Genomic DNA, 27,743 nt, shown 5'->3' with positions numbered 1-27,743 from the left:
TATTGAATGGCGGTGCAGGCTCGAAGGGCCGAATGGCCTACTCCTGCACCTATTTTCTATGTTTCTATGTTTCTTTATAGCCAAGGGAGGCTGAAAGGTTACTTTATAGAGGTTTATAAAATTAGGAGGGACATAAATAGGGTAAAGAGTCACTGTCTTTTTCCAGTCAAAAACTAGAGTAAATAATTTGTAGATAAGAGGGGAAATATTTAAAAGAGATACGAGGGTTACGTTCTCACACAGAGGGAGGTGGATATATGGAACAAGCTGCCAGAGGAGCTGGTAGATGGAGATACAAGGACAACATTTTAAAAAGCTTTTGGACAAGAGAGAATGGGAAAAATAGGATTAGCACAGATCAGCATTGCTATGTCGGGACAAATGGCCTTTTTCCATCTGTATAACTCTATATCTACCAGTAAATATTGCCACCACATTATGTGAGCTTTTTGTGTAATGTGAAATGTGTGATTACGTCATTGGACAGTGTCTTAATGTACAATATCTGGCTTGATATGAAAAATCTCAGTCCTAGCAGCTCCTCTGTTGAGTAGGTGGGAAAACTAACATCTCAGATCAAAATCATATGAAGATGCCAATTTTTACTTTGAAGTGAGACATCTCGTAAAATAAAATAGCTGCAATCTTAGGTTGTATAAAATAAAGGAAGACTTCCTGAGATTATTTGGGGCTTTGGTGAGAGCTCATTTGGAATACTTTGCCTGGTTCTGATCTTACATAAATAATGATATCACTGGCATGAGAAACAGGGCAAAGTACTTCCACTGATTTATTTCCCAGAATTTCAATGTGAAGATTGAGTAAAATTAACCTTCATATTGGAGATTAGAGAATTATTGTTGGTGTCACAATGGTGCAGCTTTAGAGTTGCTGCCTTGCAGCGTCAGAGACCTAGTTGCAATCCTGACCATGGGTGCTGTTTGTATGGAGTTTGCACGGGGGAGTATGGATCATCCCCTCTAAACTGGTTACCAAGTTCACGGAACTGGGTCTCTGTGCATCCCTTTGCAATTGGATCCTCGACTTCCTCATCCACAGACCACAGTCTGTTTGAATTGGCAGAAATACTTCTTCCTCATTAACAAACAGTATGGGAGCACCTCAAGGCTGTGTGCTCAGCGCTTGCTCTACTCACTCTATACTCATGACTGTGTAGCGGGACACAGTGCGAACTCCATCTTCAAGTTAACCGAAGACACCACCATTGTTGGACGAATTACAGATGGTGTATATATACACACTGCACTTTTTTTTCTCTCTCGTTTATCATATTGTTTACTGTACTATGTTTACATATCCTGTTGTGCTGCAGCAAGGAAGGATTTCATTGTTCTATCTGGGACACATGACAATAAAACACTCTTGACGTACTCCGTGACCATGTGGGCTTTCTCTTTTCCTTCCACGTTCTGGAGATGTGCAGGTTTGTAGGTTAATTTGTTTCTGTACATTGTCCATAGAGTGTAGGAGTCCATAGAAAATATAACAATTAAACACTCTTGACTTTTGATCCAGTGCTGTGTAGAATCTCATTTGTCCCAAACATGATCCCCCACATTTTTTTAATATAGTCAATTTATCTTTCAGATCGCTTAATCCAGCATTTGACCAGGCTATCATTATACCAACTGTCTGCTTTCAGAACATGCATACCTATTTCTGATGAATGTCTGGGCTTTTGGATGTGGATCAAAAGAACACTGACCTGAAGCTACTTGAACTTGTACTATTGTACAACTATTCAACTCTTCTGCACAAACGTGACACAAACAAACACAAAACTGTAAAGGGCATTTATCAATGTCATGATGCCATCTCCTATGACTTTGACCGTGGAATCTCACCACACTTTTCAACCTGCATGTAATTTTAGTTTATTTTAGAGATATAGCACGGAAACAGGCCCTTTGGCCCACCAAGTCAGCGCCTCCCGCACCATACTACACATTAGGGACAATTTACAATTTTTTTTACCAAAGCCAATTAACCTACAAACCCGTACATCCCCAAGTAAGACGTGATCTTGATCACATTTGACCACACCCTTCTCCTCCAGTGCCATTCCTCTGTGACAGTTCTGGTTTGGTCTGCCTTTCGCTAACACTTTCCGCAGGTCCAGTCATAAACAGAGACACTTCAATGAGTTCTCCATTGGGAACACAAAATGAAGTTGAGGAGATGCAGGTGAACCTCTGTATCACCTGGAAGGACTGACGGGATCCCTGGATGATGTGAGGGGAGAGGTATAGGTACAGGTGTTACAACTCATATGGTTGCAAAGGACAGTATCTGGGGAGGGAATTCAAGATTCAAGAGAGTTTATTGTCATGTGTCCCTGATAGGACAATGAAATTCTTGCTTTGCTTCAGCACAATAGAACATAGTAGGCATGACTACAGAACAGATCAGTGTGTCCATATACCATTATAGAAATATATACACACATGAATAAATAAACTGATAAAGTGCAAGTAACAGATAATGGGCTATTAATGTTCAGAGTTTTGTCCGAGCCAAGTTTAATAACCTGATGGCTGTGGGGAAGTAGCTATTCCTGAACCTGGTCGTTGCAGTCTTCAGGCTCCTGTACCTTCTACCTGAAGAGGTAGCGGGGAAATGATTTGGGTGGGAAGGAGAAGGGTCAAATCGTCACGTATCCATGTTCTCAGACATGCTGCCTGAGCCGCTGAGTTACTCCAGCACTTTGCGTCCTTGTTTTTGTAAACCACCATCTGCAGTTCTTATTGACATTTCAGACCTGATGAATTCTCATGCAGGATCTCAGACATGACATGTTAACTTTTCTCTGCCATTAGACGCTGCCTGATCTTGCTGTCGTTTCTCCATCGTTTTCTGTTTGTTATCTCAGATTACCAGGGGCTGCAGTTTTTGGTTTTTGTTGCTTAACTGTTCAACTTCCTTTCCATTTTGCATTTCCTCCCTCGCCCAACCTCAGCCACTTCACGCCTCGCTGGCCGACCACACACACAACCGGGCTCAGATGCTATCATATCCGACAGTGTTTGCTTTCAGCTCGAACATCCGGCACTCGGCGTTAACATTTTTGTTTTGTGCCCTGGGGAGGTTCAATTCAATTCAATTCAATTCAACTTTAATGTCATTGCACAAATACTGAGTATGGGTACAACGAAATGCAGTTTTGCGTCAGTCCGTAGTAGTGCAATATAGAAATTTAAAAAAAAAGAGGATACAGAATAATAAAAAATACAGAATAATTGTCTCCCTGACGTCTTATTTGCAAACTGTAGAAGAAGCAGAAGAAATCGCCTCAAATAGTTTTAATGCCCCTGAAATTTAAAGTCTTCTGTTCGAGGGACGAGAGAGGGAGGGAAGGAAGGAGAGGGGGGGTGGGGGAGAGTTTAATAAAATTAAATGCTAACTTGTGTTAACTTGTGAGTTCATTGGCTCTCCCCGTTCACTTGCCTTATAGAGAGGGAGCCTCCCACGCTCCGACCCGGGCGGCCGAATGATGGACGGGTCCCCCACCCAATCAGGAAGCAGATGTACGTCGGCCCGCCCACCAGGAAGGGTCTCTCGGCCAATCCGCTGCGGGGGAGGGGGCGGGACAAAGGGCTGGGGTTTGGGGTCGGGTTTGTGGGCGTCTGTGCATTGGTTGGGAACTCACGGGCTCGGAGTCCTTGCATCTTATTTTTTTTTTTTTTAAATCGCCTCTCCTTTTCACCCTCTTATTTCCTGCGGGATTATCTTTGAGGGGAAAACCATGGTTGTCAAGGTCTTCATTGCAAACCAGTCCGGGTCCACCGCGGTAAGTGAGGTTATTTATGTACCCTCCTTCCCTCTCTCTCCCACCCCCCTCTCTCCCTCCCTCTGTCTTCCACCCCTTCTCCCTCCCCCCCCCTCTCTCCCTCCCCCCCCCCCCCTCTCTCCCTCCCCCTCCTCTCTCCCTCCCCCCTTCTCTCTTCTCCCCCCTTCTCTCTTCTCCCCCCTTCTCTCTTCTCCCCCCTTCTCTCTTCTCCCCCCTTCTCTCTTCTCCCTCCTTCTCTCTCCCTCCCCCCTCTCTTTCCCCCCCTTCTCCCCCTTCTCCCCCTTCTCCCCTCTCCCTCTCTCCTCCCTTCTCTCTCTCCCCCTCTCTCTCTCCCTCCCTCCTCCCCCCTCCCCCCCTCCCCCCCCTCTCCCTCCCCCCCTCTCCCCCCCCCTCTCCCTCCCTCTCCCTCTCCCCCCCCCCCTCTCCCTCCCTCCTCCCTCCCTCCCCCTCCCTCTCTCCCTCCCTCTCTCTCCACCTCTCCCTTTCCTGCATTCAAAGCGGAGCAGCGTTTCTTTTTTTATCCAACACAGCTGATAACACATACCAGATCCGCCCCGCAGTCGCAATCAGTCAAATACACTCACCCCAAACGGCTGGTGGTCACAGAATCTTCCAGAATTATAACTGCATTTATGCACTTACAGTTAGTTTCAACTACTCCACACAACAAATTATGTTTTTTTTTTTAAAACTTGTAATACGAGGCCAGCACGTAGTTCAGTATTTGTTGCAGCATTGCAACGGGTTCCATTGAGAATACCATATAGAATGCAAGTTTGGGGCTTCTTCCGCGGCTGCTGTATCTCGGACAATTAACCAGCTGAGCTGCACAAAACGAATGCATTGAGCTAATTCGCGGGTCCATGTCAGTTGTTTCATTGTAGTGCGGGTTTAATGAAGCGAAACACTTTTTAGAACTCACAGTCCTACTTTGCAGATTTTTCTCAACCGTTAAGTTTTAAAAAAAATCATTTTTTGGTAAAGTGGTGAGGCCAATAATTACTGACCGTCTTTATAATACTGGATAATTTGATAATGGGACTGCTACGGATAATGTTTATATAATGAAGATACTTTCCAGTGCTGTCTTGGAGGAGGTTCCTGGATAGAGGATGAAGAACGGAGACACAAGAGACTGCAAATGTTAAAATGTGTAGCAAAATAAACAATTGCTGGAGCAAACCCCCTCCCCCCTCCAAAATGAAGCCACGGAGCCAGCTTATCCAGCAGACATTTCAACAATTTGATTAGTAATAGTGTCAGGGGTTATGTGGAGACTGCAGTAGAATGGGGTAGACAATAGGTGTAGGAGTAACCCATTCGGCCCTTCGAGCCAGCACCGCCATTCAATGTGATCATGGCTGATCATCCACTATCAGTACCCCGTTCCTGCCTTCTCCCCATATCCCCTGACTCTGCTATCTTTAAGAGCCATATCTAGCTCTCTCTTGAAAGTATTCAGACAACTGGCCTCCACCATCCTCTGAGGCAGAGAATTCCACAGACTCACAACTTGCTGTGTGAAAAAGTGTTTCCTCATCTCCGTTCTATATGGCTTACCCCTTATTCTTAAACTGTGGCCCCTGGTTCTGGACTCTCCCAACATCGGGAACATGTTTCCTGCCTCTAGCGTGTCCAAACCATTAATAATCTTAAATGTTTCAATAAGATCCACTCTCATCCTTCTAAACTCAAGAGTATACAAGCCCAGTCGCTCCATTCTCAGCATATGACAGTCCCGCCACCCTCTCCACGCTGCACTTCCTTAATAGCAAGAATGTCCTCCCTCAATTTGGAGACCAAAACTGCACACAATACTCCAGGTGTGATCTCACTAGGGCCCTGTACAACTGCAGATGGACCTCTTTGCTCCTGTCCTCAACTCCTCTTGTTATGAAGGCCAACATGCCAAGATAGAGCAGCATGGTTGAACAGCAGAGTAGACCTGTATGACCTAATTCTGCTCCTAGAATTTCTGAACTTGCAAGGGAATGTTGTGCATTAACCATTGTTATGCTGGAAAACAAAGTTTTACTTATGCAGCACCAGCATTGTGACAAAAACATCCCCAGAGCATTATCATCAAAATGTGACACCAAAATCTTGAAAGAAGATATAGGGGCAGGTGAACAAAGCATGGTGAAAAAATTGTATTTAGGGAGGAAATTTCAGAGCTTCAATACCAGTCAGTTGAAAACATAAGATAGACTCAAAAATCTGGAGTAACTCAGTGGGACAGGCAGCATCTCCGGAGAGAAGGAATGGGTGATGTTTTGGGCTGAGACCCTTCTTCAGACTATGAAAACATAGCACCTATTAGCTGTAGAGAATGTATGGTGGACAAATTTGAGGAGTGCACAGGTCAGAGATTGATTGAAAGATACATCATGAAAACAGGCCCTTTGGTCCACCGAATCTACACTGACCACTGATGACCCATTCACACTAGTTCTATGTAGAAACGAGGAACAGCAGTGCTGGATTACCGGGCAAAGACACAACATTCTGGAGTAACATGAATAAGTGACATTTCGGGTAACTTCTGGAGAAGGGTCCTAACCCAAAACTGTACCTATCCATGTTCTCCAGAGATGCTGCCTGACCCGCAAAATTACTCCAGCATTTTGTGTCTTTCCGTACTAGTTCGATGTTATCACATCCACTCCCGACACACCAAGGACAATTTATAGAGCGCAATTAATCTACAAATTCACAATTCTATGGGAGGTGGGAGTTAACCCATGTGGTCATGAGAATGAGCAAACCTGAGGTGAGGATCGAACCTGGGTCTCTGGTGCTGTGAGGCAGCACCTCTACCACTGTACCGAGAGTTGTGGAGGGTTGAGAATATGAAAAGAATAGTCTTGAGTTGACTTTCAAGTATTTTCCCACTGGATATCTATGAGAATTTGAATGAATGGACTTAGTGAGATCTGGGTTAAAGATTCAAAAAAAGAAAGGCTTGTGTTTAGCACAATTTTATTTTGCAAGCTCAAAACTTTTGCAAACCGATTTAAAATGCATTTCCTGTTGTTCAGAGTTTGTAGATAGTGTTACTGTGAGTTGCTTTTAGCCAACTGTTAGCTTTCTTGAACCAAGATCTCAAAGCTGTGTTGGGAATCCAAATTGTATTTTAGTCAAAATAAGCTGAACTTTGAGCCACAGGGAGAGATTATTGACTTGAAGGTTAGTAATTTCAGCCGCTCTGTGAGAAAATTGATTGTTAAACTACGAGACCTTGCATCATTTTAATCTATCCCTCCCCCACCCAAGTCGCACTAGCTTCTCATTTTCACCCCACAAACAGCTTACAATGGCTTGTTTCCTTTAGCACCGTTACTTTTTTGCATATCTTTCATTCATTGTTCTGTATCTCTCCACATCACCGTCTATATCTCTCATTTCCCTTATCCCTAACCAGTCTGACGAGGGGTCTCAACCCGAAACACCACCCATACCTTCTCTCCAGAGATGCTGCCTGTCCCGCTGAGTTACTCCAGCTTTTTGTGTCTATCATTTTACTTTTGTCTGGATATATGTTTGAGGGCGAAGCAAAATTGAAGGAATCACATTTGCCTTGAACCCAGCTGTCAAATGCATATAAATCTAAATTTAGCACCATAGAGGTTGATAAGATGATCAGGTTGCGGGTTATTGATTTTATTTTCCTTCCCATTTCCATGTGCCTCACTATCTATACATCTTAACCACCTTAACCACTTGTGATTGAGGCAGTGCAGCGTAGGTTCACGAGATTGATCCCTGGGATGGCGGGACTGTCCTATGAGGAAAGATTGAAAAGACTAGGCTTGTATTCACTGGAGTTTAGAAGGATGAGGGGATATCTTATAGAAACATATAAAATTATAAAAGGACTGGACAAGCTAGATGCAGGAAAAATGTTCCCAATGTTGGGCAAGTCCAGAACCAGGGGCCACAGTCTTAGAATAAAGGGGAGGTCATTTAAAACTGAGGTGAGAAAAAACATTTTCACCCAGAGAATTGTGAATTTATGGAATTCCCTGCCACAGAGGGCAGTGGAGGGCAAGTCACTGGATGGATGTAAGAGAGAGTTAGATAGAGCTCTAGGAGCTAGTGGAGTCAAGGGATATGGGGAGAAGGCAGGCACGGGTTATTGATAGCGGATGATCAGCCATGATCACAATGAATGGCGGTGCTGGCTCGAAGGGCCAAATGGCCTCCTCCTGCACCTATTTTCTATGTTTCTATGTCTATGTTTCTAACCCATTCATGAACCGAACGTTGCAATTCCATGATTTCATTCGATTTTAGAGTTACTAAAACTGCCAAATCATCTTGAATGAGTATTCTGGAATTGATTTCCATGTTTGATTACTACAGATTGATGCGATTTATTTACTTGGTAATGTGTTGTTTATCTTTGAATTGCACCTCAACACTCCTTGGATAAATACAACTTCGATAAATTAGCTGGTTGAAGTGATTTTATTTAAATGGTTCACGAACATGGATGCTGCTCAAAGCCCAAGAATTATTTTTTTCACTTTTTAAAAATATGAATATTTCTTCTGAAATGGGTGGTAAAAGAAGGATAACAAAACTGTAAAATCTAATGATTAATTATCTGGTAGATTTTGCATTTGGTAGAACATAATAATGTTTATGGTAATCGGAATTGTCAAACAAGTCATTGGTTTAAATTTCAGTTTTGCTAAAGATTCCAAATAGAATTGTTATCCAACTTTCGTTCAGTACTTTAAAGAAGTTGATGTTATCATAAAGATCAGAATGTTCCATACTTGATTCATTATTAACTGAGCTGATTTCAGATGGTGTAGAATTTGTGCCAAATTTGACCTTGGCGTCAGCCATATTTCCTCGATATGATTCTTGTTGAGTGACATGTGCTGGAAAGTGCCGATGTGTGGAGTGAAAATGGCATCAGGTTTTTGCTGTACAAGGGAGGGATGTTGATACCTTGTCTGGTGCTGGTGCTGCTGCTGCTGCTGGGCTGGTTATCAAGACGTGTTTGAATCGGGGCCAGTGGATTTAATGAGTGGGTCGTGAAGCAATGAGCCTGAGTCCGTGCAACAGAGCATGTACCATTGGAATGAATGGCTTGGGTCATATTCATACAACAAAGAAACAGTCTTCCATTGCTGAACATTAGGCACCTATCAGTGGGGCAGCACAGTAGAGCAGGTGCCTCACAGCGCCAGAGACTCGGGTTTAATCCTGACTACGGGCGCTGCCTGTGCGGAGTTTGTACATTCTCCCTGTGACTGCGTGTGCTTTTTCCTGGTGATCCGATGTCCTCCAATATTCCAAAGACGTGCAGGCTTGTACATTAATTGGTTACTATAAATTGCCTTTAGTATGCAGGATGCAAAAGTGGGATAACATAGAACGAGTGTGCAGGTGATCGATGGTCGGCGTGGGCTAGGTGGGCCAAAGGGCCTGTTTCCATGCTGTATCTCTAAACTAAAACCAAGGTATTAATCACATTCATCAGCAATTGCTCCATAGCCTTTTATACTGTAGGAATTCAAGTGTTCTTGTAACTATTTAAAAGTTGAGAGTATCTGCCTCCACTATCCTCTCATGCAGTGAGTTCCAGATTTTAACTGATCTCTGAGTGAAAGAAAATCCTCATGATCACCTCTAAACCTTTACTCCTTCTTCTTGCTCTTAACGCATGGTCCTCTTCCTGTAGGGAAATGTTTCCAACTACCTACAGAGTCTACATATCTCCTAATTTTGTACACCTCCACAGTTGGCCTCCTTCACTTTGAGAAACACAAACCCACCCATTACAGTATCTCATGAGAACTGAAAACCAATGTAGCACACATCATCCTGGTCAGTCTCCTCTGCTCCATTGTGGCCTGACTAATAATGCCTAGTGCCATAAATTCCCTGCTCTTGTATTCTGTGCATTGGCAAACAAAGGAAAGTACCTGACCTGCCGCGTTCACCTTATCACGAACATCATCACCCTATCATGTTCTGGTGCTTTCAGGGTTCCTTGGACGAACACCAAGATCCTGATACTTGGAGATTGTATCCAGTTCTGGGTGCAACTTTAAATCATGTCAAGGAAATTGAAATCCAAAGGTAGACACAAAATGCTGGAGTAACACAGCGAGCAAGGCAGCATCTCTGGGAGAACATAGATGGGTGATGGTACACAAAAATGCAAACTCAGCAGGTGCAGCAGCATCTATGAAGCGAAGGAAATAGGCAACGTTTCAGGCCGAAACCCTTCTTCAGACTTCTCCAGCATTTTTGTGTACCTTCGATTTTCCAGCACCTGCAGTTCCTTCTAAAACATAGATGGGTGATGTTTCGGGTCGGGAAGTTGAAGACCATATGTTGGGAATAAGGAATTAGTTAATCCCAGCAAGCGAGGCAATGAGAATCTGCACATTTAACAAGGATTTCAAGGTTCTGAATTTATTGAACATCTTTTAAAGAATAAAGAGAGGGCAGTTAATATGGTAATTAAACCAAAAAATCCTCTTCCTCAGCACCCCTGCCAATTTGATTCACCCAATCTATATGTAGATTGAAGTCACCCATTATAACGGTTTTGCCTTTGTCGCACGCATTTCTAATTTCCTGTTTGATACCATCTCCAACTTCACAACAGTAATAGTGAAGTTGGAGATGGTATCAAACAGGAAATTAGAAATGCGTGCGACAAAGGCAAAACCGTTATAATGGGTGACTTCAATCTACATTGGGTGAATCAAATTGGCAGGGGTGCTGAGGAAGAGGATTTTTTGGAATGTATGCGGGATAGTTATCTAAATCAACATGTAGAGGAACCAACGAGAGAGCAGGCTATTTTAGACTGGGTATTGAGTAATGAGGAAGGGTTAGTTAGCAGTCTTGTTGTACGTGCCCCCTTGGGCAAGAGTGACCATAATATGGTTGAGTTCTTCATTAGGATGGAGAGTGACATTGTTAATTCAGAAACAATGGTTCTGAACTTAAAGAAAGGTAACTTTGAGGGTATGAGACGTGAATTGGCCAAGATTGACTGGCAATTAATTCCAAAAGGGTTGACGGTGGATATGCAATGGAAGACATTTAAAGACTGCATGGATGAACTACAAAAATTGTTCATCCCAGTTTGGCAAAAGAATAAATCAGGGAAGGTAGTGCATCCGTGGATAACAAGGGAAATCAGGGATAGTATCAAAGCGAAGGATGATGCGTACAAATTAGCCAGAAAAAGCAGCATACCAGAGGACTGGGAGAAATTCAGAGACCAGCAGAGGAGGACAAAGGGCTTAATTAGGAAAGGAAAAATAGATTATGAAAGAAAACTGGCAGGGAACATAAAAACTGACTGCAAAAGTTTTTATAGATATGTGAAAAGAAAGAGATTAGTTAAAACAAATGTAGGTCCCTTGCAGTCAGAAACGGGTGAGTTGATCATGGGGAACAAGGATATGGCGGACCAATTGAATAACTACTTTGGTTCCGTCTTCACTAAGGAAGACATAAATAATCTTCCGGAAATAGCAGGGGACCACGGGTCAAAGGAGTTGGAGGAATTGAGTGAAATCCAGGTTAGCCGGGAAGTGGTGTTGGGTAAATTAAATGGATTAAAGGCCGATAAATCCCCAGGGCCAGATAGGCTGCATCCCAGAGTACTTAAGGAAGTAGCTCCAGAAATAGTGGATGCATTAGTAATAATCTTTCAAAACTCTTTAGATTCTGGAGTAGTTCCTGAGGATTGGCGGGTAGCAAACGTAACCCCACTTTTTAAGAAGGGAGGGAGAGAGAAAACGGGGAATTACAGACCAGTTAGTCTAACATCGGTAGTGGGGAAACTGCTAGAGTCAGTTATTAAAGATGGGACAGCAGCACATTTGGAAAGTGGTGAAATCATTGGACAAAGTCAGCATGGATTTACAAAAGGTAAATCATGTCTGACGAATCTTATAGAATTTTTCGAGGATGTAACTAGTAGCGTGGATAGGGGAGAACCAGTGGATGTGGTGTATCTGGACTTCCAGAAGGCTTTCGACAAGGTCCCACATAAGAGATTAGTTTACAAACTTAAAGCACACGGCATTGGGGGTTCAGTATTGATGTGGATAGAGAACTGGCTGGCAAACATGAAGCAAAGAGTAGGAGTAAACGGGTCCTTTTCACAATGGCAGGCAGTGACTAGTGGGGTACCGCAAGGCTCAGTGCTGGGACCCCAGCTATTTACAATATATATTAATGATCTGGATGAGGGAATTGAAGGCAAGATCTCCAAGTTTGCGGATGACACTAAGCTGGGGGGCAGTGTTAGCTGTGAGGAGGATGCTAGGAGACTGCAAGGTGACTTGGATAGGCTGGGTGAGTGGGCAAATGGTTGGCAGATGCAGTATAATGTGGATAAATGTGAGGTTATCCATTTTGGTGGCAAAAACAGGAAAGCAGACTATTATCTAAATGGTGGCCGACTAGGAAAAGGGGAGATGCAGCGAGACCTGGGTGTCATGGTACACCAGTCATTGAAAGTGGGCATGCAGGTGCAGCAGGCAGTGAAGAAAGCGAATGGTATGTTAGCTTTCATAGCAAAAGGATTTGAGTATAGGAGCAGGGAGGTTCTACTGCAGTTGTACAGGGTCTTGGTGAGACCACACCTGGAGTATTGCGTACAGTTTTGGTCTCCAAATCTGAGGAAGGACATTATTGCCATAGAGGGAGTGCAGAGAAGGTTCACCAGACTGATTCCTGGGATGTCAGGACTGTCTTATGAAGAAAGACTGGATAGACTTGGTTTATACTCTCTAGAATTTAGGAGATTGAGAGGGGATCTTATAGAAACTTACAAAATTCTTAAGGGGTTGGACAGGCTAGATGCAGGAAGATTGCTCCCGATGTTGGGGAAGTCCAGGACAAGGGGTCACAGCTTAAGGATAAGGGGGAAATCCTTTAAAACCGAGATGAGAAGAACTTTTTTCACACAGAGAGTGGTGAATCTCTGGAACTCCCTGCCACAGAGGGTAGTCGAGGCCAGTTCATTGGCTATATTTAAGAGGGAGTTAGATGTGGCCCTTGTGGCTAAGGGGATCAGAGGGTATGGAGAGAAGGCAGGTACGGGATACTGAGTTGGATGATCAGCCATGATCATATTGAATGGCGGTGCAGGCTCGAAGGGCCGAATGGCCTACTCCTGCACCTAATTTCTACGTTTCTATGTTTCTATGTGATAAAGGGACAAATTGAGATTTTTTGTGGCAGTGGACAAGAGGAATGATTAGAAATGGATTAAAATTATGTAACGGAAAAAAGCTTTGAGTAACAAATATGCTGTGTCAGCTCGAACTAGGGATTATCTGGATTGTCCAAACAGGTTCATTTTTGCCACACAAGGTGCTAGAAATTCTAACGTATTCAGGCCTTTATATTTGACATTTAAAACCCAGGCAGTCTTACTGAAATGGCAGTGAAGGAAGAAAGCTGAATGCTATTAGTAGGAAAGTTGACCTTGTGTTTACAGACTATATTACCAGGCAGTTATGTGTTGGCATTGAGCAGGGGGTGGAAAACCAACCCCTAGATAGGCGCAGGTGATTGTTTTGTGAGAAGCAAAGCCATGTGGGAGGAACTATTTTTACTAGGAAATACAAACAAATTAAGTATGACTTTTTGGAGAAATTCTTGTGGTCCAAATACCTTAACCTAGTCGGATGAGCTCATCTAAGTTGTTTCTGTGCAATATTTGGGAACAATGTTATTGGACCTATTGCCCCCAATGACTTGGACATATTTTATGGACTATTTCCTTTCTTGAAATTGATACAGATTTAAGAGCGAGTTGCTATTTTTGCTGTACATCTCTTCCTTGCCCCAATTCATTGGGCAGTTTATAGAATAATTGTATATTATTATTTTAACACAATGTATTTTCGATTAATTGCAAACAAGATATTTCCCTTTTCAGGTAATTATTGAATCCTCTAATGAAAAAATGGTGAATGTTGAAATGAGTTGGGAAGGGTTCTGCCTAATCTGCTACAATGCAGGTGCTTAGTGACTGAAGAGGATAACAATGCAATTATTGGTGTGTGTGTGTGTGGGGGACAAGAGCAATTTGCTAGCAATTGATTTTTCATTGTAAGTTTGACCTTTCCATCCCAAATCTATTTTGCTAATGGAATATTTTCCACCTCCGCAAAATTGCAGATTACATTCCCACCAATCTTTCTGTTCCTTCATTGATTCACAAACTGAATCCTTTAAATTGCTTCCCTATCGGCATTATTTTCAAACTAATCAATCCAAAACACTGTGATCAGAATTTAAATAGTTCACTCGCATTAATATTGTGCATTAATCTGTAAATTCCTACCTGCAACCTACTGGTTTGAGTTACCTCTCTTGCTTTGTAAATCCTGCATAGTCTTGACCCCTTTTTATTCAAGTGATTAATGCCTTGATGTAGTTCCTCAATGCATTTGAGCCTGAGTCAGTTGTATAATATTAGAAGGTTATTAGTTTCCAAATAAAGAAAATGCAGTGCTGTTCATAGTATTTATTCCCAGAGGTTAGTTTAAGATGTGACTGATGAATCAGCACCTTGGCCAAGTTAACTATCCAGGCAACCTGCCACTCTTATTGATTTTCTCTAAGTCAGTTAACAGATGGTTAAAATACTGTGTTTAATCATTCCAAAGTCTTGGCTAGTGTTGCTATGTGTTGATAAATCTTTGAAAATAGTTTCAGTAGAGAACTTGTTTAAGATCAGACTGCATTTTCATAACTAATTGTGGGAAATCAAATGTGAGTTTATAAAAATGTCACCAAAGAGGATGGGCCTGAATGGACATAAAAATATGGTGCTGTACCTGTAAACACGGGGGGGGGAGGCCTTCATGGAGTCCGGAATCGAGGCTTCGGAAGCTTGACTTCTATGGTATTCGTTCCAACACGAAACGATGGATTTCCAGTTTCCTGACAAAACGTCTTCAGCGTGTGTGTGTGAACGGAAAGAGCTCCAATTGGCATCCAGTGTTGAGTGGTACACCTCGGGGCACAGTATTTGGCCAACACCTATTTTTGCTTTACATAAATGACTTCCATGAAAAAGTCACAAGTACGACCAGGCTATTCGCTGATGATTGTTTGCTGTACTTTCCAATTAAGTCAGCTGATGATGAAGATGCTCTCCAAAAGGATCTCTATGATACTATGGTTGAGTGGTCACAACAATGGGGTATGCAGTTCAACCCTTCCAAATGTGAAACCATGCGTGTCACCAGAAAGAGGAATCCAGGCGAAACATCTTACAATATACTTGGTGCCACCCTTGAAGAATCCAAACAAATCAAGTATCTTGGCATCAAATTGCAGAATGATCTGCGTTGGAATGGTCAGACTCATCATGCAACGGTGAAAGCAACAGGTGTCCTAAACTTTCTGAGGCGCAACTTTCATCATTGTTCAACTTCTGTCAAGGAGAAGCTATACTTCACCCTCGTCAGACCACATTTGGACTACGGAGTTGCAGCATGGGACCCATACACAAATAAAAACATTTCTTCCATCGAACGTGTCCAAAGACAGGCAGCTCGATTTGTTACTAACACCTATGAGAGAGAAGCGAGTGTCACCAAACTTCTGAATTCTCTGGGGTGGAACCCTCTCCAAGACAGACGTGAAGCTCACCGTTTGACCTGTTTTTACAAAATGTTAAATGGTTAGCTCGACATAGATTACAAGACCTACACCAACCCCAAACCAATTAGGAGCAGACGAGGGCACTCGATCCAATTTGTGATCCCAGCTACAAAGACAGATGTATACAGCAATTCGTTCTTCCCCCGCACAATTAAAGCATGGAATAATCTCCACCCAACTATAGTTACCCAACCAGATGCAACTAAATTTAAAGTAGCTCTTTCTTCCCAATAACCCTTTCTGGCTTAAGCCCTCCCTTCACCACCTACAGTTTAAATTCCATTTGGAATATTTTGGAGGACCAAGAAACCAAGAACCAAGAACAAGAAGAGGCCGTCGGGCAGGATCTCCCAGCAGCAACGGAGCTGGAGGTGCCGACTGTAAGGGAATTCCCGATCTCAGGGGATTCCCTGAACTCGGGGAGACCCGTAGGTACTGTACGTTTAAACACCGAGGAGGGCTTCATGGAGTACAGAAATGTGGCCGTCGTGCAGGACTACAAGTTAGACTGAAGCGTAGGAAACTTCGGCCCCTTCTCCCCACTATCCTACTGGCCAACGTACAGTCACTTGAAAACAAAGTGGAGGAATTAAGGGCAAGGCTGCTTTACCAAATGGAGCTGAGGGAATGCTCTGTGTTCTGTTTCACAGAGACATGGTTCACCCCCATCTCCCCAGACTCAGCGGTCCAGCCTGAAGGGTTCTCCATCCACCGTATGGACCGTACGCAGGCATCTGGGAAAGGGAGAGGAGGGGGCGCCTGCCTCATGGTCAACTCTGCGTGGTGCTCAGACGTGGCAGTCCTGTCCAACTCCTGCTCTCCACACCTCGAACATCTGGCTGTGAAGTGCCGTCCCTTCTACCTACCGAGGGAATTCTCGTCCATCATCCTGACCACGGTCTACATCCCACCCCAGGCAGACGTCCGTCTGGCACTGGAGGAGCTGCACGCTGTGGTCAACAAGCACCAGACGGCTTATCCCGAGGCATTTACCACCATAGCTGGGGACTTCAACAAAGCAAACCTTAAGAAATCACTCCTTAACTTCCACCAACATGTCTCCTGCAGCACCAGAGGACCAAACACCCTCGACCACTGCTACACCACCATCAAGGATGCCTATCGTTCTATCCCTCGCCCTCACTTTGATAAATCTGACCATACTGCAGTGCTACTTCTTCCTACAGGCAGCAATTGAAGAGCGCACCCCCAGAGGTGAGGACTGTACAGAGCTGGTCGGGGGGTGGGGGGGAGGGGGGGGGGGGGGCAGAGGAACAACTCCAAGACTGTTTGGTGTCTGTAGACTGGGCAATGTTCAGGGACTCGGCAACGGACCTGAATGAATTGGCCACAGTCGTTACAGACTTCATAAAGAAATGTGTGGAGGACTGCAACCCAACAAAAACCTTCCGAGTGTTTATTACCAGAAGCCTTGGATGAAACATGACTTCCGCATTCTTCTGCAGACCAGATCCCGGGCATTCAGGTCTGGAGATACAGAGGTCTACAAGAAGTCCAGATACGACCTTGGTAAGGCCATCAAAAAGGCCAAAAGAGGCTTCTGCTCCAAGCTGGAGGATGAGATGGATGTTCGGCAACTGTGGCGGGGCTTGAATGCAATCACCTCCTACAAGGCGAAATCAGGAGGCAGCTCAAATGTCAGCGAAGCATCACTCCCTGACGAGCTCAATGTGTTTTACACACGATTTGATAGGGAGAACACTGATGTGCCTTCCCGAGCCCCCATTCGCTGTGATGGCATTTCAGTCACAGTCACAGAGGCCAACGTCAGAAGATCCTTCAGAGGGGTGAACCCTCGGAAAGTGCCTGGACCTGATGGTATACCCGGGCGTGTTTTAAAAACCTGTGCAGTCCAACTGGCTGGAGTTTTTACGGACATTTTCAACCTCTCACTTCTGAGGTCTGAGGTTCCCACCTGCTTTAAAAGGGCATCAATTATACCGGTGCCCAAGAAGAGTAAGGTGACGTGCCTCAATGAATATCGATCAGTGGCACTAACGCCTGTGGTGTTGAAGTGCTTTGAGAGGTTGATCATGGAGCAAATCAACTCCTACCTCGACAAAAACCCTGACCCACTGCAGTTCGCGAACCGCCCCAACAGATCAATAATGGATGCAATCTCACTGGCTCTCCACTCCACTCTGGACCACTTGGACAACAAAAACTCATATGTCAGGCTGTTATTCATTGACTACAGCTCAGCATTTAATACCATCATCCCCTGGATCAAGTTGGATCAAGCACTCAGAACTGGGTCTCTGCGCATCCTTCTGCAATTGGATCCTCGACTTCCTCATTCACAGACCACAGTTTGTCCGTAGTGGTGGAAATGTGTCATCCTTGATAACAATCAGCACGGGAGCACCTCAAGGCTGCGTGCTCAGCCCCCTGCTGTACTCACTCTATACGCATGACTGCGTACCCGCAAATAGTGCGAACTCCATCATCAAGTTCGCCGACGACACCACTGTTGTGGGACGTTTCACTGATGGGGACGAGTCAGAGTACAGAAGTGAGATCAACCGATTGACCAAATGGTGCCAGCACAATAACCTGGCTCTCAACACCAGCAAAACCAAGGAACTGATTGTGGACTTCGGAAGGGGTAGGATGGGGACCCACAGATGGTGGAAAGGGTCAAGAACTTCAAATTCCTGGGGTGCATATTTCCGAAGATCTCTCCTGGTCACAGAACACTGATGCAATCGTAAAGTAAGCACATCAGTGCCTCTACTTCCTGAGAAGATTACGGGGAGTCAGTATGTCAAGGAGGACTCTATTGAACTTCTACAGGTGCACAGTAGAGAGCATGCTGACCGGTTGCATCGTGGCTTGGTACGGCAACCTGAGCATTCAGGAGCGAAAAAGACTGCAAAAAGTTGTAAACACTGCTCAGTCCATCATCGGCTCTGACCTCCCTACCATCGAGGGGATCTATTGCAGGCGCTGCCTCAAAAAGGCTGGCAGCACCATCAAGGACCCACACCATCCTGGCCACACACTCATCTCTCCGCTGCCATTAGGTAGAAGGTACAGGAGCCTGAAATCTGCAACATCCAGGTTCAGGAACAGCTCCTTCCCCACAGCCATCAGACTATTAAACACAACTTCAAACAAACTCTGAACTATAACAACCTATTGCACTTTATCTGTTTATTATTGCAAATATTGCTTGTGAAGCATGTTCTCGACAGTATGTTGAGCACGTTAGAATTTTAATGTTATATTCATGTTCCCATGAAATATCTGAATCTATTATTGTTTAAAATTCACATGCTGCCTTAGAGTTGAGATTATTTATACCATACTGTTATAACCAATAACATAATAGTTTAGTATGGCAGTAAATGCATAGCATTGGCATGGGTAAAAATACAAAGTGCAGCCAAGGGAAAAGCTATAGGTTGTGCTACTAAAACTGAAAAGCAAAAAAGCTACAGATGGCAAAAATATGAAATAAGGATAGAAAATACTCAGCATGTAAAGCTGATTCTATGGACCGAGCAGAGCTGTCCCTCTTTATGTTTTCGTTTTTCTTTTGTGTTTTGGGTGGCACAGTGGCGCAGATTTGCTGCCTTACAGAGCCAGGGATGTGCGTACGATCCTGACTACTGGTGCTTCCCTTACACAGTTTGTGTGCTCTCGCTGAGACCGAGTGAGTTTTCTCCGGGTGCTACGGTTTTTTCGCACATTCCAAAGATGTGTGGGTTTGTAGGTTAATTGGATTCTATAAATTGTCCCTAGAGTGAAGGGTAGAACTAGTGTATGGGGTTTATTGTTGGTCGGCGTGAACTCAGTGGGCAGAAGGGCCTGTTTCCACGCTGTATCTCTAAACTAAACTTTAGAATTAAGAACCCAGTGATGGATAATTGACCTGAAGTGTTAATTCCGTTTCTTTCTCCACTGGTATGGTCTCACTTGTATGTTTCTAGTTTTCCTGTACTCATTTATAATGGAGGTTTGAAATTTATTCCTTTGATGGGTTCCACCACAGATCGAGGGGCTGCCTGACTCACTGAGTTACGCACTTTGTGTCTAATTTTGTAAATCAGCATCTGGAGTTCCTTGTATCCGAAAGGACAAAGTATAATCTTAAATAATCTCTTGCACAACTTAGTGGCCTGATTAAAATAGTTCTGATGGTGATGTGAAAGCAGCTGTGTTATATTCACCGATTTATTAGGTTGTGATCAGGGGGATGAAGGATTTGTTGAAGCACTTAGTTAACTTGTCTGGAACATTTCCACTTTTATAATTAAACTTAATAGCTTTGAATTTGTTTCGATGAATAGCAGAACAGTATAACTTGGCATTGGTTCCGAAACCTTTGTATAAAGTGCATAACTATTGCTGAGTTTATGTTATTGATATTAATTCACTTTCTCTGAAACTCAATAAACTACTAAATTGTTTCTCCACATCATTTATATCATGATAAATGTCATCAGTATTCAGAACATGTCATATTAATCATGGAACATGGAACATAGAACAATACAGAGCAGCAAATGTCTCTTTGGCCATGGTGCAGATCCCATCTGCCTACACAAGGTTCATATCCCTCTGAATGTCTGTCTAGATGCCTCTTTAAAAGTTGCTGTCTATCTGCTTCCAAGGACAGCCCTGACAGCATGTTCCAATCACCCACCATACTCTATTTAAACATTGTCTCACAAATATCCTTTAAACTCCGCTTTCCCCTGGTATTTGACATTTATCGAGGGGGGGGGGAGAAGGGGGGGATTAAATTTTATTACACTTCATAATTGTATACTTCACCTTCTCAGCCTCCAATCCTCAATAAAAAAATAATCAAAATGTGTCCAATTACGCCTTGAAACTAATACACTCCAATTCAGGTAACATCTTAGTGAGCCTTTTCTGCACCCTTTTCACATCCTTTCTACAGTCTGGTTACTAGAGTTTGATGCTCCAGTCTTCCTAGTGGACACCCACTGTATCAAGGATAAAAAATCTTGAACGTTCTCGCAACTGGATACATGATGCTGCCCTGTATTTCCTAGTCAGGCTGTGAAGTTGGGCCGTACTTTATTGCTGTGGTGATACGTACTGGCGGGAACATGTTGTTCGAGTTCGTCAGACCTCCTGTCCGATTCACCTTTCCGTCACAAAAGATGCCTGCATAATGAGTAGCCATTGTTTGTTGTTGCCATAATCCAATGTCTTGAACTTCTTCCACTGAGTACAGTGTGGATAGTGGTGTTTCCTCCTGCATTTCAATGCCATTCCTTTTCACTAATTTACTGACGTCTGTTAGTTGCTGGTGTTCATAGATATGAAGAGGTTCATGACCTAGAACAGGAGCATAAACTCCCAATCCATATGTTGGCCATCTTCCACTGATGACTCGGGGCAAAAGATTAGGGTCGCAGATCCACTTGTCAAGAGGTTTGTATTATTGTTTGCTTGCGTGTTTGCTACTTGTGAATTAAGTATGTGTGTTTATAATTGACCTGCAACGTTCTTGGTTAAATGATGGTTCGTCTGGGGAATTACTTGTTCTATATATAGAATTCCATTGGCTAATTCATTCCCATTATAGGGATGAACCAACAGTTTTCATTTTGCCAAAGTAGAACTGATTTGGGAATCCTTGTTTTGAGATTTTAAACTTTTTTTATTTAGAAACATGGAACTGCAAATGCTGGTTTACACAAAAGGATACAAAAAGTTGGAGCAACTCAGCAAGTCAGGCAGCTTCTCTAGTGAACATGGATAGGTGAGGTTTTGAGTCGGGAAACGTGACCTATTATGTTCTCCAGAGATGTTGCCTGACCTGCTCAGTGACTCCACCACTTTGTGTCCTTTAAATTATTTATTGAATTATGTAATGAATCCAAATGGGCCGGATACAATATTTCTATTCCACAATGGAGTAAAGTCCTTTGGGAACATTAATTTTGGTAGGAAAAGACACTAGCTAGATGACACTGCCTGCCCTGGAGCCAGTAGTGGAGGCTGATTCAGTTGTAGCATCTCGGTTGAAAGGAAAGAATTTGCGTGGGAGAAAGTGGGAAAATAGACACAGCAGAATTGTTTTTGCGTCATGATGGTTGGGGACTTGTTGAGCCAACAAACCTCCTTCCAAGCTGTACCAATCCTGTGATTCTGGAGTTCAGATTCCAAATGTGTAAGCATGGTGAAATGCAGTTATGTACTCTAAATCAATAGCTGAAACTTGAAGAAAAGGAGCAGGAGTAGTCATTCATCCTTTCACGTCTACTTTACTATTCAGTACCATTGTACTTCTGTTGTTCTGCTACAAGTAGGAGTTTCATTGCTCTATTTGGGACAGATGACAATAAAACACTCTTGATCATCTGCTTCAACATCCTGTCCCGTTGACCCTCCCCCCCCCCCTTCTCCCCAAAGCATTAAGATATGTATCTATGTTTAAGAAAGAACTGAAGATGGTGGAAAAATCAAAGGTAGACAAAAAATGCTGGAGAAACTCAGCAAGTGAGGCGAATATGTATCTATGTACTTTAAAGTATTTAACGCTTTCTGTGGTAGAAATATTCACAGGTTTATCCAGGGAAAGAGATTTCAGCTTGTCATCCCCATAGGATCCACCATGTACCTTGACTGTCTAGTCCAGATAAAACGTTATAGTTTCTGATTCCATTTGATCCCCTCTTGTTTTTCAATATTTCATCAAAAATGGACCTTAACAACCCATCTCTTCCTTGTACATCAGTCCTGACGTCCCAGGAGTCAGTGTAGTAACCAATTGTACTATTTCCCAAACCCCACAGACAAGAATGTCCTTCCTGAGGTAAGGTGACCAGATATGCAAAACAACTCCAGCACATGTACAGCTGCGGTAGGACATCCTTGCACCAGTAATTAAATCCTCTTGCAATGAAAGCTAGCGACAGTCTATTTGCTTTCCTTGCAGTAGTTTGCTCCAAAATTCCTGCTATCAATGACTAGTGTACAAAGATATCCAAGTCTCATTTACTTTCTTTTTACAATCTATTTCCATTCTCTTAATCTGCTGTGTCTTTGCCCACTAACTTGTCAAAATCACAATAGACCGTCTGAGCATCTTATTTGCAGCTCACCACCCACATGCCACTCTCTCAAGCTTAAATTTAGACTTAACGCCAATTGAGAAAATCCCAAATGCTGTTCACAAATACTGTAGTGATGTGCAGCAGCATCTATGGAGCGAAGGAAATGGGCGACGTTTGGGGCCGAAACCCTTCTTCAGCAGTCTGAAGAAGGGTTTCGGCCCGAAACGTCGCCCATTTCCTTCGCTCCATAGATGCTGCTGCACCCGCTGAGTTTCTCCAGCATTTTTGTGTACCTTCGATCTTCCAGCATCTGCAGATCCTTCTTGAACATACTGTAGTGATGTTATGGTTTCTGGTTGTACTACTATGAATTGGCTGAATGTTTTAAGATGTGGATCACTTTTTCACGCATCATCCAATTTGCTCTAGTAATAAATGTTAATTGTTGGATAATTGTGCAGTTTGTAAAGTGTTTCAGTTATTGCAGAATTTTAATAAATTTACATGGTAATGCACAAACAAACAGGAGTAGGGCACCTAATCCCCCAAGGCCTGCTATTCCATTCAATTGACATGCCCAAAGCCTCGAACCCTTCTGTGCCGCACCTTAAAATACTCGGTCTATTCATATTACTGTAACTAGAAACCACAACTTGCATTGTCACTACCATCCAAAGAGAACCACTGGTAATATTTCTACATAACCATCGCTTCCTAAAATGTCTCCCTTCTCTCCAAATACTTAGTGATCTAGCCTCTACAGCCCTCTGGTGCAGGGAATTCCAGGGATTCACCACTGTCTCATGGAAAGATTGTAATCTGGCAAATTGCTAGCCTGTGTTAGATATTGCACCCAATGCCCTAGATGATGATTGTGATAATTTGCCAAACAGAAAGTTATGATGGTAAAGAAGGTGTTTTTAATTTCTAAATGTAAATCCTTCTGACAAATTTAAATCATGGTACTCTTTATCTAGAAACTTTGTATATAATATTCAGGTTTGATTTAGACCTCACTGATACAGCGTGGAAACAGGGCCTTCGGCCTACCAAGTCCGTGCCGACCAGTGATCACGCCATACACTAGCACTATATTATACACTAGGGACAATTTACAGAAGCCAATTAACCTACAAACCTGTAAGTCTTTGGAGTGTGGGAGGTAAACGGAGCACCTGGAGAAAACCCACGTAGGTTACAGAGAACGTACAAACTCCGTACAGACAGCACCTGTAGTCAGGATCGAACCCGGGGCTCTGGCGTTGTAAGGCAGCAACTCTACCGCTGCGCCACTGTGTCACCCCCTTGGATTTGTTTATTATCATAAATACCAGGGTACAATGTAATTCCTTATTCCATAAAATTAAGTGTGAAACAAAGCTAATTGATTTACAAATGACATATAACCCCCCCTCCCCCCCCCCCCCCCCCCCCCCCACAAATGCTGTGAATCTGAAATATGCACAAAATAATTCAGCAAGTCAAGAGAAACAATTTGCATTTCCTGTTGATAACATTTCTTCAGCACTGGTAAATTTGTAAGTGATGTGTTCAAAGGGCAGGAAAGGATCAGAAAGACCAAAAATAAATGGTAATAGTGGAATATATTCCAGGAGAGAATGAATAACACAAGTTTGAAGAAGGGACCCGACCCGAATCGTCACCTTTCCATGTTCTCCAGATAAGCTGCGTGACCTGCTGTATTACTCCAGCATTTTGTCTTATTTGTAAATCAGCATCTGCAATTCCTTGTTTCAACATGAGTGGTAGTGGTGGTGTCAGCTGAGAGTAGGTGACAAGGGCATATGTGGAAGAGGTTCAAATAGGTGGAGATGAATGAAATCCGAATTATCATCACTTATCTTCGCCTTCATGGCACCAAGTCATTTAACTGTAAGAGATGCAACACTTTACAGTGCCCTCCATAATGTTTGGGTCAAAAACCCATCATTTATTTGTTTAAGAAGGAACTGCAGATGCTGGAAAATCGAAGGTAGACAAAAATGCTGGAGGAGAAACTCAGCGGGTGAGGCAGCATCTATGGAGCGAAGGAAATAGGCAATATTTCGGGCCGAAACCCTTCTTCAGACTGATGTGAGGGTGGTGGTGGGGTGGGGGGGGGGAGAAAGGAAGAGGAGGAGCAGTGGGCTGAGGGAGAGCTGAGAAGGGGAGAAGAAAGTAAGGACTACCTGAAATTAGAGGTCAATGTTCATACCGCTGGGGTGTAAACTGCCCAAGCAAAATATGAGGTGCTGCTCCTCCAATTTACGGTGGTCCTCACTCTGGCCATGGAGGAGGCCCAGAACAGAAAGGTGGGATTTGGGATGGGAGTTGAAGTGCTGAGCCACCGGGAGATCAGGTTGGTTATTGCGAACCGAGCGGAGGTGTTCGGCGAAGCGATCGCCAAGCCTACGCTTGGTCTCACTGATGTCGAGCAGCTGACATCTAGAGCAGTGGATGCAATAGATGAGGTTGGGGGAGGTGCAGGTGAACCTCTGCCCCACCTGGAAAGACTGCTTGGGTTCTTGAATGGTGTCAAGGGGGGTGGTAAAGCGACAAGTGTAGCATTTCCTGCGGTTGCAAGGGAAAATGCCCAGAGAGGGGGTAGTTCGGGTGGGAAGGGACGAATTGATCAACGAGTTACGGAGGGAGCGGTCTCTGCGGAAAGCAGACAGAGGAAGAGATGGGAAGATGTGGCAAGTGGTGGGAACACGTTGGAGGTGGTGAAAATGGCTGAGGATTATTTGTTGTACGTGACGGCTGGTAGGGTGGAAGGTGAGGACAAGGGGGACTCTTTTATTAAAGAGTATTTTTTATACATTTTGGTTTCACCATGTAGAAATTACAGCTGTGTTTATACATAGTCCCCCTCATTTCAGGGCACCATAATGTTAGGGACACATGGCATTCACAGGTGTTTGTAAATGCTCAGGTGTGTTTAAATGCCTCCTTAATGCAGATATAAGAGAGCTCTCAGCACCTAGTCTTTCCTCCAGTCTTTCCATCACCTTTGGAAACTTTTGTTGCTGTTTATAAACATAAGGAACAAAGTTGTGCTAATGAAAGTCAAAGAAGCCATTATTAGACTGAGAAACAAGAATAAAACTCTTAGAGATGTCAGCCAAACCTTAAGCTTACCAACTGTTTGGAACATCATTAAGAAGAAAGAGAGCACCGGTGAGCTTACTAATCGCAAAAGGGACTGGCTAACCAAGGAAGACCTCCACAGCTGATGACAGAAGAATTCTCTCTATAATAAAGAAAAATCCCCAAACATCTGTCTGACAGATCAGAAACACTCTTCAGGAGTCGGGTGTGGATTTGTCAATGACCACTGTCTGCAGAAGACTTCATGAACAAAAATACAGAGGCTACATTGCAAGATGGAAACCACTGGTTGACCACAAAAATAGGATGACCAAGTTACAGTTTGCCAAGAAGTACTTAAAAGAGCAACCACAATTCTGGAAAAATGTCTTGTGGACAGATGAGACGAAGAGACTTACAAAATTCTTAAGGGGTTGGACAGGCTAGATGCAGGAAGATTGTTCCCGATGTTGGGGAGTCCAGAACAAGGGGTCACAGTTTAAGGATAAGGGGGAAATCTTTTAGGACCGAGATGAGGAAAACATTTTTCACACAGAGAGTGGTGAATCTCTGGAATTCTCTGCCACAGAGGGTAGTCGAGGACAGTTCATTGGCTATATTTAAGAGGGAGTTAGATGTGGCCCTTGTGGCTAAAGGGATCAGGGGGTATGGAGAGAAGGCAGGTACAGGATACTGAGTTGGATGATCAGCCATGATCAAATTGAATGGTGGTGCAGGCTCGAAGGGTCGAATGGCCTACTCCTGCACCTATTTTCTATGTTTCTATGTTTCTAAGATTAACTTATATCAGAGTGATGGCAAGAGCAAAGTATGGAGGGGAGAAGGAACTGCCCAAGACTTTATCTGAAACACGGTGGTGGGGGCATGTATGGCTGCTGAAGGTACTGGCTCACTTAGCTTCATTGATGATACTACTGCTGATGGTAGTAGCATAATGAATTCTGAAGTGTATAGACACATCCGATCTGCTCAAGTTCAAACAGATGCCAAATGACAGGGTTCCTGTCAATGATACCCTCTGTGTTCTCTTTGCAGAACTATATAAGGGAAACATTTCAAGCCAATGACCCTTTTAATATATTCATAATATCAAATATGTTCTCGCTTCCTTTTGTGCTTAATGATTCTCTTAAGATATGGTATGATTCTGTAGTTCAATTAATTTAAATTCTTAAACGTGGATAGAAATATTTCAGTTTTACTAACATGTTGAAAAAATTATCTTTGCAGTTAGGTTTTTTAATAGTGAGAGCAGTGACTTCCTATAAGCATGCGATTATATTGTGAACGTCCTGTTCTTTGAATAGTTTAATTGAAGTGAGTTTTGGCAGGGTGGTTGGCAGTAGATTTAAGAATTGTGTGCTGGAACTGGCACTAAACTGAAGTGAGAGTTATACATCTGGGATATTCTGGGTTTTTTTTTTTAACTGGGTAGCACGCAAACATAAACTTCTCACTGTATCTCGGTACATGTGGCAATAATAAACTTAACTAAGCTAGAACAAATCGATCGGGAAGAAGATAATTTTTCAATTTTATTAAACTGATTTATTGAATCTCAATGTTTTTGCAAAGGAAACCAATTCCTCAAAGAACCACGCAGATTGTGGTGCAAATGATTCCCTCAGTTGCAGCGTTCAGTGTAGTTGACATTGCCAAGAGAGTGCAAATGGGGATAACAATGTAGATGGTTTAAGACGTATGAAATTACTTCAGCAGTTCTTTGCTGTTGACGTAATATTTTATATGTGCTGCATTAAAGTACTTCATTTGAAATCCAGGCTGGTGGATTGGAATTCTCTGTCCCCTCATAGAATAGCTCGGGTTTCACTAAGTGCAACAAGGGTGAGTGTCAGCAATGTTTCTCGCCGGATCTTTCAGCTGCACTCGGGGCTTCCATCTTGACGGAGACAAGTTAGCTTGGATATGCCTGTCAGAGATATGGCTGGTATGCATTGGAAGGAAATTAAAATAGACTTCTATTTTTACCTTAATTTCGTGTCTGCAGACTGTAAGTTAGTTGACATTTTCTAGAGCTGAAACTATTTGGAAAATGTATGAATATATTCGCCTTCATTTTTTAAATCATTTTTTACCCA

The 27,743-nt window shown here is 43.2% G+C and overlaps 1 protein-coding gene across 11 annotated transcripts in view; it reads left to right on the top strand.

Annotated features, from left to right (window-relative positions):
* The first annotated feature begins 3,612 nt into the window (after positions 1 to 3,612).
* sh3bgr (SH3 domain binding glutamate rich protein) overlaps positions 3,613 to 27,743 on the top strand; it is a 49,471-nt gene continuing 25,340 nt past the window's right edge. For all 11 annotated transcript variants that reach the window (XM_033032462.1, XM_033032459.1, XM_033032461.1 and 8 more), the window contains exon 1: positions 3,613 to 3,808. In XM_033032462.1, coding sequence (XP_032888353.1) covers positions 3,764 to 3,808 — 45 coding nt within the window. In that variant the 5' untranslated portion in view covers positions 3,613 to 3,763. The remainder of the gene's footprint in view (positions 3,809 to 27,743) is intronic.

This window comes from Amblyraja radiata, chromosome 14 (genome assembly GCF_010909765.2).
Source record: "Amblyraja radiata isolate CabotCenter1 chromosome 14, sAmbRad1.1.pri, whole genome shotgun sequence".
NCBI lineage: Eukaryota > Metazoa > Chordata > Chondrichthyes > Rajiformes > Rajidae > Amblyraja > Amblyraja radiata.
The sequence above is the reverse complement of the archived record's forward strand: the minus strand, read 5'-3'. Positions and strand labels throughout refer to the sequence as shown.